Raw genomic sequence first — 14,548 nt, forward strand, 5'->3', positions numbered from 1 at the left:
TGAAGATTACAAGACCCGACAAGTGCGAGAATTATCGCACAATCATCTTAACATCTGATAATCCAAATTTCTGACAAGAATAATATTCAGAAGAAACAAAATTAAAATGGAGGATCCATTAGATGACTGTCACCTTGGCTTTAGGAAAGGTAAACCACTAGAGAGGCAATTCTGACGTTGCGGTTGATAATGGAAGCAAGGAAGAAAAAGTCAAGACACTTTCATTGGAGTTGTTGACCTGGAAAAAGCGTTCGACGAGGTCAAATGGTGTAAGATGTCCGAAATTCTGAGTAAAATAAGGGTAAGCTATAGTGAAGAGCGGGTAGTATACGACATGTACAAGGATCAACAGGGAACAATGAGAGTGGAAGACAGGGATGTACTCTTTCGCCCCTATTGCTCAATCTATTCTTCGTAAAAGCAGTGATGGAAATAACAGAAAGATTAAAGAGTGAAATTAAAATTAAAGGTGAAAGGATATAAAAAATAACATTTGCTGATGACCTTTCTGTCTTCAGTGAAAGTGATCGAGACTTACAGGATTTCCTGAGTGGAATGGTCTAATGAGCGCAGAATATGGACTAAGAGTAAATTGAAGAAAGACGAAAGTAGCAGAAATGAGAAGAGCGACGAACGTAACATCAAAATTGGCGGTCACGAAGTAGATGAAATTAAGGAATTCTGTTACCTAGGCAGAAAAATAACCCATGACAGACGGAGCAAAAAAGGACAAAAAATGCATACTAGCATTGGCGAAAAGAGCATTTCTTCCCAAGAGGAGTGTGTCAGTATCAGACATAGGCCCTAATTTGTGAAAGAAATTTCTGAAAATGTACGTTTGGAGCATAGGATTGTATGGTAAGTGAAACATGGACTTTCGGAAAACCGGAAAAGAAGAGTATCGAAGCATTTGAAATGTGGTGCTACAGAACACTGCTGAAAATTAGGTTGACTGATGAGGTAAGGAATGAGGTGGTTCTCTGGTGAGTCAGTTAGGTGAGGAATATATTCGAGCACTGACAAGGACATCTTTTAAGATATTGGGGAATAGCTTATATGGTACTAGAGGGAGCTGTCGACGGTAGAATTTATAAAGAGAAGCAGAGATTGGAGTACATCCAGCAAATAATTGAAGACAAATGTTGGAAGTGCTACTCTGAAATGGAGAGATTAGCACAGCAGAGGAATTCATGGTGAGGTGCATCAAACTAGTCAGAAACCTGGTGGCTCAAAAAAAGTGCCTGTCGTTTAAGAATACAGTATACCACCATTGTAGGAGTTGAACACCAGAAAAGACATGTTCATTCACAAGAAAGTGCATGTTCCTACTTCAATTTTATCAGCCTGTCCCCTATAAACCAAAGGCTACCTCCTCCAGAATATAATTAATTCAGTTCCTAATTCGAATGTGTAAACATAGTGTCTATCCCCTCCACAAGAAAAACGTCTCCAGAGTCATCTGCTGCAGCTGTTACATTGTCATTAAGGTATATTAGAAAAAGAAATGGCTCTAGCATATCAAGTTACTTAGTGACGTGTTCCACACATCATAGTCACGATAGATAAATAAATAAACGTTTTGATGTGAACTGTCTCATTTGAAGAAAAATAAGACACAGTTTTTAACCAAAATATACTATTCACATGACTACGTGCTATGCACTTGAAGAATTCCTCTATAGAATAAAAGGGATTGTTAAGGAGGCACATCTTGAATCTACATTGAAAAACTCTTCTATGATCTGAAATTTTTCTTCAGATGGTGTATATTTCAGTTTTTCTGTGCCAAGGTTGCATGAAGGGCAAAGCAAATGCTTCTAGTGTTATGAATATCTCTGTTACTTTCAAACTCGGATTCACTGATTGTAACAAATTTTAAAGTTCATAAATGAATTACGAGGCTTTGATTAATATTCTCGGATTATTAGAGGGATACTTGCTAGACGTATGTGTGAGGACCACTCACATAATTGTAATTAATTTCTTTGGGGAAATGAATACTTTTTGCCTCTGTGAGAAGTTAGGCAAGAATATTTTCCATTAAGACATCAATGAATGGAAATATGGAAATTATATCAACTTACTGACTTCTATATCCCCAGAGTTGAAAATTATTCTCTTTGCAACAGTAAACAAAGCTAAACATTTTAGCAAGTCTACTCAACGGGTTTTCCAGTTGAACTTTTCATCAGTATGGGCACTTAAGAACTTAAAACTTCTACACTGTTAACTATTTCTGTTCTGTATTTTCGGTTAATCAGTGGTAGGATGCTTTTGACAGCACAAAACTAGTTGGTGTGTGTGTGTGTGTGACTGCGTTTTCAAATTTTAAAGGTAGCCTATTAGTGGCTTAACTTTTACAAAAGCACAATTTACTATTTTTTCTGCTGATGATTTTTTACTAGCATTCACAATAATGCATGTATCACCTGTGAAAATCACTAATTCTGTCTGCTGATGCCAGTAAAATAATAGAACATTAACATGAAGCAAGAACAGTAGTCAGCACATTTATCAGTCAGTTAATTAGAGCAGAAATTGCTGTGTTCATGAACATGGGTATGTACCGAGGAATAAAAATGTCCAATAGATTGCTTAAGAAGACAAAAGTGACTATAAACGAAAATATTTACAGATGCAGTTAATAACCACCTGTTAAGCAGTAAGTTCTACACTGTGAAGGATTACTTGATAACACAGAGGTTTCCTAACAATGTAACACAAGTAAATAATAATAACACACCACAGTTATGTCATAGCACATTTTCGATCTTCATTTTGTTTTTATGGAAAACTTCATCTCAAAGTTCTGTACTGGAAAGTACTGACATACCTCTGAGCCCAATATGTCACTCATTGTGGAGCGATGTTAGCTAAGTATTTTCCGGCAAGCCGATGGGAAGTTATGGTACATGAAATTAAAACCTAATATTCTTCGTCATACTGTTGATTGCACTTGATATTGTGTACGTAGAGTATGCAGGTCTGTTGCTAAGAGATGAACGGACAGCGCACCACCAGTCTGCTCTATTCACCAGCCAGATATTCTAACTTCAGTATTCTGTTTTCCCTAAATCACTTCAGGCAAATGTCCATATGGTTTCTGCTATGAGGCCCCGCCTCACTAACTGCCCCTTCTTGTCAAAATAGATGTGCAGATATCTAAATGTCTGTCCAAAAGAATCGTAAGAATTATGTTTGTTGTCTTCAAGCTGTAAAACAAGGACGTGTACCACATCCTTAAAACATTGATCCACACAGGCATAAAACTACCATTTCAGCTGTTACATGAACCAGGTTGAGCATGCTTTAGACCTGGTGAAAGTGTGAGTCTACCATCACGAGAAATCTCTGCATACTCATTCGATGGTCTCAGGAGTGCCTCCATGGAAAAGTGTGGTAGGCCTGGGCAGCGATGAATCGACCACTTTGCAGACAGCATGCCAAGAGTCACTAGCAATGTGTCCCACAGAAGCGTGTTAGGGCCCTTGTTGTTCATGTTTGGTATTAACGACCTGGCAGCATAATGTATAATAACCTCAGGCTTTATGTCAGTACTTACTCACCTTATGTGTGCAGATTGGTAACAGTACCAGAGACCCGATTAGCCAGAACATTATGACCACCGACCTACCAGTGATATAGACCCACCTAGGCGATGGAACTGTCACCCTGTGAGGAATAAATGCCAGTCGACACATGCACGGTGCATCTCTAGTATCAGTGAGTATTCTGTGCATGTTTATAATGTGGAAGGCACGTGATATACCTGAGTGTGACCGAGGACAGAGTGTGATGGGCCGGAGGTCCAGCACGGAAACTGCACCACTTGTCAGGTGTTCTAGGACTGCAGTGGTGAGTGTGTTCAACATGTGGCGACACCCTGGTGAAAGCACGTCCACACGTCGTGGGGTTGGGTGGCCACCCATCATTACAGATGTTGTACGTCGAAAGCTGTGCAGACTGGTAAACCAGGACAGGCAGCGGACAGTGGGGGAACTAACATCCAACTTTAATGCTGGCCAGAGTTCAAGTGTGTCTAGACACACAGTGCACCAAACACTCCTAGTGACAGGCCTCCACAGCTGACAGCCTGTGTCTCTGCAAATGCTAACGACGTCAGCAACTGCGACTGAAATGGGCACACTATCATCGACTCCCGTACTTGGCGCATTGGTATGTTGTGGCATGATCTGATGAATCTCGATACCTTCTTCATCATTCAGCTGCAAGGGCCCCAATCCGTCGTCTTCCAGGGGAACAGTTCCGTGACACGTGTAATGTGGGGTGGAGACAGACTGATGGCGGCTGCATTATGCTCCAGGGAACACTCACGTGGACATCCGTGGGTCCAATGGAGCTCGTGTAAGGCACCATGATGGCCAAGAATAGTACACTGGTTTGCAGACCACATACACCCCTGCTTGACGATCATGTTTTCTGACAACTTTTTTTTTCGGCTAGATAATGCACCATGTGACGTGGCAAGGAGAGTGATGGAATGGTTCAAGGAACACAGTGACAAGCCCCAATTGGTTTGCTGGCCCTCCAACTCACCAGATCTGAACCTGATCGAACACATCTGGGATGTGCTTCAACGTGGCGTCGCAGCTCATGGCCCTCCTCCCCGGAATTTACGGGAATTAGGGGATTTGTGTGTGTAGATGTAGTTCCAGCTCCCTCCAGCGGCCTAGAAAGGACTCACTGCTTCCATACCATGATAAGGCTCCACTATTATCCATGCCAAACGTGAACGTACAGGCTATAAGGTAGGTTGTCATAATGTCCTGGCTGATAAATGAATTTCCAGTACTGAGACAATGGATGGCTTTGTCATTTGCCACCATAAAGTATGCCACTGTGATGGTTTTGCCTGTTTTTGGACATATCGTTAAGTCTTGTATTGCAGCACATTCACAGGAGTTGTTCTTGTTACACCTCCATTTTCTCAGATTGGTATTGCAGTGTGTGATGGTCGTTCTTAAGTGATGAAGCACCTGCCATGTCGGAAACAACAGATGATTCGCAGCAGCCAGTGGTTCTTCAGGCTTCATTAGCATCTGATCAGTACAGTTTTGCAATACATTTTTTATCCTATTTCAGGAGGCTCGTTTACAGAATTAGTCCTTCGCATTAAACTTCACTGGGATATCAGTAGCCTGTGCTGTATTTCGTAACCATATAAATCGTGCCGGTGATAATCAGACTGCAACTTACCTTCTGTTTATGGGTCGAGCTATGTCGAAGGTTGGGTAAATTTGCCTAACTAGCATTGATTTTAGGAGCCAGACACTACGCGCTCTTTCTCATTGTCTGCTACGTCGGCATATGTGGCAACTGCAGAGTGGTACCAGGCATTTGTCGCATTCTCAGCTGCAGAGAAATATAGGACGAGAGCCGATGTTCTCAGAATTTGAGGATGAACTCCCCATTTCGTGCCGCTGAATTTTTGGATGATGTTATTATTCGCACACACATTTCCCTTAACGTCCAAAATGTCACATTGTTGTCAAGTCGGATACCCAAATATTTCAGCGGTTCATCTGGTTTAGTTCTTGACCCAGCCTCGCCACTTTAAATTGTGTATGTGCGTCTTTATTTCTAAAGTGAAAGACACACATCAGAGTTCTACTGGGATTTGATGTGCGGAAGTGTTCTCCATAGTATGTCTTTGAGAATTCACACCACAAACGATTTTCCTTGTGAACCCATGGGAATATCGTCGATATATATATATATATATATATATATATATATATATATATATATGTGTGTGTGTGTGTGTGTGTGTGTGTGTGTGTGTGTGTGTGTGTGTGTGTGTAGGTAGATCGGCCAATATGGCCGAGCCGTTCTTGGCGCTACAGTTTGGAACCGGGCGACTACTACGGTCGCAGGTTCGAATCCTGCCTCGGGCATGGATGTGTGTGATGTCCTTAGGTTAGAGCCATTTGAGCCAATTTTGTGTGAGTGTCATTTTTTCGCCTTCTCCTGTGCCTATTTCCTGTTTGTAGCGTCACGTAAAAAGTCTATTTTGAAATAGACGTTCCGCTAATTTTGTCATTCAAAGTCCTTGTCATAAAATTTATCGAGCAGCCGTTGGTGACTGACAGTATCATAGCCAGCAGAGAGATCTGTAAAAGCGAGTCCCATTATCTGTTTCTGTTAGAGGCCGTCCTCTATATGTTGAATGAGACTGAGTATTTTACCGCAACCACCAAGCATAAATCCTACTGGTTCTGGTATGAATTTGGTCTCTAATGCTACAAAAAGTCTTTCAGAAAGTATTCTTTCAATGGCCCCATAGAGATGACACAAATGTGACAAAGGCGAGAAGTATGAGGATCTGTAGGATCTTTCCCTTGTTTCAGCTGGGCTACCACTCTGGCTTTCCTCTACAGTTTCGGAATGCGCATGCTACTTACTGATACAGCTATTCATTAACTTTACATTACATTATAAGGCTGTACTACCAAAATGCTTTATTCGTACACTGCAGATATCATCCAGGCCAGCAGCCCTATGTTCCTTCATTTGTTGGTGTGGCGAGGACGTGTGTTTCATTATTCATATCTCGTTCGATTTTCAGTCTTTTTAATTTTATATTTTCCATTTAATTGAGGGTTGTAAGATAATCTGTAGGGAGATACTCTGGTTTGATCAGGTGGTGGTGTTGTAGGGTTGTGGCCCCTCGATGTCAGGATGTGGTTTCACCTTAGTTTCGCCTCGTATTGAAGACACTCCCACAGTACTCCCGGAACATCCGTCGAGCCGTGCAGTTTCTGAAATGCTCGTGCCGAGCCTCTGGGCCATCACAATCCGCCCTTGGAGGAACTCAGGTAGACTGCGTGCCTTCCCATTCTACACACAGACAGCTCTCTCACTGATACCACATGAAGCGTGTGTGTGCGTGTGTGTGTGTGTGTGTGTGTGACTAGCACACGTCCCTTGCCAGGTAACGCTGCTACAGTCTGGACTGTTTCGTATCGATAGTGATTTGGTGGTCATAGTGCTTTGGTTGACCAGTGCGCTGACTGTGGCCAAACCCAAATGAAATAACTGCTTGTCTAAACATCTACTGTAGGCGTCTCCCTTATCTGTCTCTGTCATTTGTGCTGCACTCAATGGATCTGACAAAGTTTGGCTCAACAGTAAATCAATTGCACCAATTTTCTGGAAATGACTGGGGATTAAATGCAGATATGCTACGCAATGCCCCAGCATGAAAATGTAGTGACCATTATGCACAGTGAGGCCTTGAGAACCGTTAGTGGCACTGCCAGATCAAGTGCCACTCAATGGTTGCCTGTCCTATCCAACACTGCTCCTGCTCACCTGAGATCTAAAGCGACCGATGTGCAAATTCTGAAGCACCGTATGAACTCAGTTCTAAATACCGTATTCCATAAATCCACTGATTGCACACCTGAAGAAAGTCACACAGGCCACTTTGTGTTTATTTTCGTATTTATCTTCGATGTCACCGAGATGTAGAAAGAATGTGGGAATGAACTTCCACCCAAAAGGCGCATCTTATTCAGAATCCAACGGTGAAGCGTGCAGAGTCTCATCTTCGTTGTGGTGAATGCTCATGACTCATCTGCACCCGAATGTCGCAAGGCAGATATGGCCACCTCTTGATGAAGTGGTGGCTTTATAGTGAAAGTGGTGCATGTGGCTGTGCTGTGCAGGAACAGACACTTGTAGAGAACTGTCAACGGCATGTTTCGAATCTTAGCCTGAAAGACTTGTGTCAAGTGACACCGAGTGCTATGGTATGATTATGAAATTTGAACATTCACCAATCAACATAATGTATATGTTTGTATGTTCTGTAAGGAGTACGTTAGTAATTATCTATCTGTACTAGAGTTTGTACTTGTCCTATCATAGTATTGGATGAATTTGTGTAAAAGTATTCTTCAACAAAGACCGCTCACTTTACCAAAACGTGTCAACAGACTCGCATACCATTCACAATTCACGCTGGAATAACTCAGTCTAATATCTTGATTCACACCTAATGGCCTGGATGTCAGTGTCGAAGGGCGACCTAAAAACTTGAGAAGTGGCTGCCTGAGTTTGGTTTCATTGCTCTGTTCACGAAAAGACAGTCTAGTATCAAAATGTCACTTGTTACATCAGGTGACCGCATTTTATTGTTTAAGGTTGGATAACATGGAATGGAACCTGGAGACACTGCAAAAGGATCGGCTGAGGAGTGCGACTCTCTCCAAGTTACTGCACGCTGTACAGCAGATCACAAGAGCCATAAACCACAGGAATCGCCTTGTCTTGGATTATAATTGGGAATTTCTTCATAATGACCAGAACCTCAGCAAAACTGGTGAGTATCTCCTTTGAAACTTTGTTATCTCTATACATGAAGATCCACGTCCTGAGTGACTGACTCGTCACTATCCAGCCTTAATCACAAAGGACAGAAATTCGAAATTTGGAGAGAGTAAAGAAACAGTGTTTCAGCACTTTTGGGAATTGAACTCCTGTGGGGGGAGAAATAGTGTGTGACTGTCTCTTTTTAAAAATAAATCTTTATTAAAGAACTATTGAAACAATTATTGACGCTACATCTATGTTACTTGAATTTTTGTTTAGAAATAAAAAGAAATACGGTTTTCAACGTTTTTGCAATAAGCACTGAAATGTTTTATGAAATTATTTCATTATGAAAGCATTTTAAAGCTAAATTAATTAAAATTTGTATTTGGATACTCGATTAGAAACAAGAAATACGTGTTTCGGTGTTTTTGGAAATTCAGCTCCTAAGTGAATGAAATAGTGTGTGACTCATTCACTGACTCATCATTCATCAGTCCAAACTGCTAATGAGACGAACTTGAACTACTGGAATGGGCGCTGGTCTTACACTGTTAGCACCATTTAGTGAGGCATTGTTCGAAATTCCATCCCTAAGAGGGTGAAGTAGGGGCTGAAATGCTTTTTCAAGACAAGTCACTCTTATGTTAATTGTGATGCTAGAGCTTGAAAACTGGTATTTGGTTTCTCAATCAGAAATAAAAAAAATACATGCTTCAGTATTTTTGAAAATTCAACTACTAAGGGGTTAAAATAGTGGGTGAAAGTTTATTTTGAAAATAAATCATTATTACAGTACTAATAAAGTATTTTTAAAGATGTATCTCTGAGAAATGGCATTGGACTTCTTTGTTAGTAATTAAAAAGTATGTGTTTTGGTGTTTTTGGTATTTTAGTCGCTAAGGGGGTGAAACAGGCGATGAACATTTTTCTGAAAGTATTTCATTAAGTAATCCTTTTTATAACTACATCGAAGAAAATTTGTATTTATGTTCTAGGTTGGAAATCTAAAAAATTATGTGTTTCGGTGTTTCTGGAAATTCAGCTGCTAAGGAGGTAAAATTGGGAATGAAAATGGTTCTGGAAATATTTGATTACGAAAGAATTTTTCAAACAAAATGTTGAAAGTTTGTATTTGGCTTCTTGGTTAGAGGTAAAGAAATTGATGTTTAAATGTTTTCTGGAAATGCAACCCCTAAGGGGTTGAAATAGGGGACGTTAGTTTTTACAAAAAATTTCTTTATATTAAAACATATTTAAAGTTAAATCTATGAAAATTGGTATTTGACTTGTAAAGAAATATGCGTTAGGGAATGAAAATTTTGATGAAAGTAAATGTCACCGAAATTACTCAAAAGGGTGGATTAATGAGGATCTCTGACTCCAGTTACCAGAATTGATTTCTGGTCGGAAGTGCATTCGGAAAAGACCATACTTCTACGGCCTTAATTAGCGTGAAAAGCTTAGAAGATGTAGCGATTTCTGAACGACGTAAAAATCCGATAAAGAAATAACCAGTGTGGACCATACACTCCACACAAGAGAAGCAGTGGGTGCTAAGATAGTTGTTAAATGAAACGGAATGTGCCCTTTAAGTTATGTTAGGACGTAAATCTCGTCTAAGATAAAAAACACATAGATTATGGGGCTGTGTTTACCGCACACTCCTCAAAGTGACACGAATGGTACACTACCCCTTGCCTACATGTCGGTGCTTATATACCCGCGTCAGAGTCATGCTACATTGGAGATATGCTGTAGCAAGGTCTTTCAGATGGAAACTTTTTGCAAATAGAAAAATGTTTTAAAAGCTCTGATGTCAGATGTCGCTTTAAGGTTAATAACACCCTAAAACTACGAATAAAACATAAACTGAAAGGGAACTATGATAAATTTGATGGCTCTGGAGTATAAAGGATTGACTGCAGTAATTGTGACAAATATTATATCGGACAAACAGGCCGCTCTTTTAAATTAAGGTTTAAAGGACACTCACAGAAACAAAACGGCTTTGGGACAGCGTTTATCTGATACAGGTCACTCCATAGGGAGCATTGGGAGTTGTACGCGTGTTCTTCACCGAGGGGGAAAAAGCCGTGATCTTAATTTGTTAGAGAACCAGCTCAACTGCCTCACTGGCAAAATGACTTTGTGCCCAATGCCTACTTTGCTTTATTTGACAATGTTTTACTCTAATCACTTCACGCCTCTGTTATATATAGTGTGTTGACAAGTTCACCTAGCATTGAGTGCATCACATATTTACTTCGTTTTCATACGTTTTACGCATGACTCTAGTATGTTCTTGTTCCCTCTCTATTCATTTCATAGACTACATTAATCAGATGATGTAGATCATCCACTGTTACGGAATTTTATCATTCTTTTCTTGCAACGGCTGGGTACGAGGTGCCCTCTGCCGGTCACGTCCCTCCAGCCACTTCCCGCCTGTGCGGAGTTCTGTGGTTAGCGCTAACAGAGGGGGCTGATTATGTGCTGCACTATGTTTTCTTTCATTTGTGGCTCCTTTAGTGATTTGTTTTACGATCGTTTAATATTACCCGGTACACTATCAACGGTGTTTAATATTTATGTCATTATCTACAGCACATGTCAACCACTGTTTTTTAAGTCTTCCCCCCTTTTAGCAATATTAATTTTGTCGTGTTCTTCTTTTTATTTCTTTTTATTAATGTAATGCCTGTTATACGTTATAAGCTTATTACAGACTTCAACTATTGTACCAGCCCTTTATTTTCGCTATTTCAATTAATTATTGAAAAGTAGTGTATGCCGACATTAGCGACATCTGGTGAACTTACAACACAAACATCTTGTGGCTACTGTACGGCAACTTGTTTATACAGTAGTACTACTGACAAAATGACTCGTGTATGTGATGTTATTTATACGTTAATGACGATGCTGGTGCTGATTCCGCATTTAACATTTGACGATGCCTCCATGGCTGCAGTACATTATGACTTTGTTTTTATGAAACAGGTACGCCTCTTCATATTCAAAGTGCACAAATGTAAATTTTGTCAGCACTACTTTTCATTATGGTCTGTATTGTTCTTAAGCTGTATATAGTTTGCGAGTGAATTTAAGTTTTTCCCATTTTTGCTGCAGATCTAATGATGGTCATTAAAGACCGAGACCGATAATCTGTTATCAAAAGGTTTGTGACCATAGACGTAAATTAAAGGAAACTGTTTGATCGCCCCTTATATAAATCAGACATTATTTCTTCCTGTACTTGCCCGTTATTTGTCTGCAGCACCTCTTGCAACACTGCAATTATCTGCGTTTTCCTGACACATTTCCGAGAACCTCTTTTTCTCCTCAATATACACGACGTTTTATACTCTTTTTATTCAATATTACTCCATACACCATCATTATGCTGATCCCTTTCAACATACAGGGACGTCTCCTTCATTAAGTCTTGAGTTCTTTTACGTAATACCTAATAACTACACTTAGTTGAATCTTCAGGCTTTTACTAGCTCTAGCTTCATATTCCATGCAACGTACATAGATATGAGATAATATGGCTCTCTGTCCCCATACACATCACACTCTCTACTATCTACATCAGATATAAATGTATATATATTTGTTTACGTTGTTCTCAGATGCAAACTGTAGTTTCAGATTTCTGACTTGATTCAAAGTGGTCAGTATGAGGTAATTGTTTCAGCTGCGCCATTCTAGTCAAGATAGTCAAAAATAAAGACAAATAACACTTAATTAATAAGAACGAAAGATAAATGGAAGTATGATACTTGCATTTGGAAATAAAGTTCCATCCAGTTCAGGCCTCTTAGTTCGCCAAACAGTGTAACTACGATGCAGAAGTACCTTCCCAACAGACTCTTAGATACTGTTATCTATAATTTTTCCCAGGGCTATAATGTTCCTGAGTCTCAATTCCTTCCAGATTTTCAGATATTCGAGAGACATTCACGTGAGGTTTCGTACAATTCTGAATGGTTGCTTATATACCTGCATATCCATTTTAGTTTGTGCCATTCTGCTTTATTCATTACTCTTTACTAATACCAGTTATCCTACTTTGAAATTAAATGGGGTTACAGATTTTACACCATATCACCATTTCGCATCTAACATTCTTTCCCCTGTTTACTCTTTCTTGTGCTTGATTATTGCCTAATGAGATATCGAATAAAACAAGAAAGTCAGTCAGCTCTGGTTTATGGTTACATATTAATTTGTATGATGCAAATACTGTTGCATCAGGCTTGTGGTTGTTAATGATGGCTTCTAATTCCTTAATATTATTACCCCATGTTGAATGTTTCCTCTACATCTTCTGCAAAGTCCCCTATAACCTTATCACTCATATTTATCTAAGGGAAAATCCTAAGATAATTATGTATCGTATCCTGACAACATTTCTTCACTTTTTTAGCATCAAACCGTTTACCGCCGACCGGAGTGGCCGAGCGTTTCTAGGCAGGTTCGAATCCTGCCTCGGGCATGTATGTGTGTGATGTCCTTAGGTTAGTTAGGTTTCAGCAGTTCTAAGTTCTAGGGGACTGATGGCCGCAACAGTTAAGCCCCATAGTGCTCAGAGCCATTTGAACCATTTTTTGGAAACCGTTTACCATTACTCACCACGACATTCTGAGGCCTACCTAACTCAACAAAATTGTTGTTACCCAGCTTTTCTGTAGGTGTTGTGGTATTAGCTCTTCTGTCTGGAAATAGCTTAATGTATTTACTGAATCCACTGAAGTAGACCAAAGCACACTCCTCTAGAACTAGGCGTAGGTCGAAAATGATAGACTGCTAATAATTCCACTGTGTTCAAGGGATTGCATATTCCCTTGCACAATGCTATTTACTAATCTTCTATTTAACTCAAAACGCATATTTTCTAAAGTTACTCTCTCATTGAAGTTTGTAATGGATTTCTTAGTCCCTTAATGCTCTTACTCTAAATACACTTAGTCTATTAAAATGGCAGATTTTTGGAGGGGAAGCATAGTATCCGTTCTGGCAAATCCAAGTTCGTCCTCTTGCACCAAATTCCTTGATGGATATTGTAATATTGTGCTACTATGGGATAATTAGGGTCTCCCAAATGATGTTTTACTGATCTCCGAAGATCACCCTATTCTGTTCTCTTTCAGAGTACCGACATATTTTCTTCAAAGCAATTTCCGCTTTGATTTCATTTATAGCAAAAGTGGGTACCAAATCGTTTTTAGTTAATGTAAGTTCAGACGCCTTATATAGTTCAGCATTCTAGGCAACCTGTTGGCCGCCAAAGTACACTTTCTTCATATGTTTTTAATTTCATGATCGAACTGTTGCAGGAACATTGCTCACCTGGCATGTTTTAGCTGACAAGTTTGCAAAAATGTTAATGCTTTAAAATCATTGCATATTATTACTTGGTGATTCAACAAAGAATGCTCAGATTTCTTCATTCCAAATACGATGGACAGTGCGTCTAGCTCTGATACTCCTTTATTATGCTCCACTGATTGCAGTGATTAAGTGGTAAAAGCTATCATCTTACACACTTCAATACCCCTTCTTTTTATTTTATACACTCTTTTACCATATGCACCAGAGTTCAATAAAATAAAAGAAGTCTTCTCAAAATGTGAGTGATTCAGCAGCGGGTTATTTACGAAATGATTTTTTAGCTCATAAAATGTGGGCTGATATTCTTTAATCTGAACCCAGGGGCTATCCTCTTTTAACATCTGATGTGTGTAAGAAGCGTAGAATGACTCCTTCTACAAAACGCCGATAAGACATAAACAAGTTAAACATGGCTTTACGTTGTTGCTTTTTCTTTGACGTTTCAAACAGCTCAGTCACGGAGAACCGGGATGGTTTTGCTAAAATACGTTCTCCGTTAAACACATGGAGCAAGAAATACAATTGGTTCTTAGTGCATGCCATACTTTCTTAATTCAGTTTTGTGCCACCTTGTCCTACTTCATGTCATACATTGTCCAGAAAACTAAAATACTCTTCCCAAGTAGGACATGCAACTTCATGTTGTCTACGTAAAATGTCACTTGCCCTAATGCTTCCTGCCTCTGTAACAGCGCCATAGATCTTAAAATATTACAGACAGAGGGAAATACCCTATACCCATGAGAAAATCCATTATATATACGGGACACATAATTTCTTCAGTCTTTTGCCAATGGAAAATTCCAGTAATCAC

At 39.7% G+C, this 14,548-nt stretch overlaps 1 protein-coding gene across 1 annotated transcript in view; it reads left to right on the forward strand.

Moving 5' to 3' along the window:
- Window positions 1–14,548, forward strand: part of LOC124719657 — a 103,452-nt gene that overhangs the window by 36,509 nt on the left and 52,395 nt on the right. The window contains exon 3 of the mRNA XM_047244869.1: window positions 8,166–8,344. Coding sequence (XP_047100825.1) covers window positions 8,166–8,344 — 179 coding nt within the window. The remainder of the gene's footprint in view (window positions 1–8,165; window positions 8,345–14,548) is intronic.

Source organism: Schistocerca piceifrons, chromosome 11 (genome assembly GCF_021461385.2).
Source record: "Schistocerca piceifrons isolate TAMUIC-IGC-003096 chromosome 11, iqSchPice1.1, whole genome shotgun sequence".
NCBI classification, from domain to species: Eukaryota; Metazoa; Arthropoda; class Insecta; order Orthoptera; family Acrididae; genus Schistocerca; species Schistocerca piceifrons.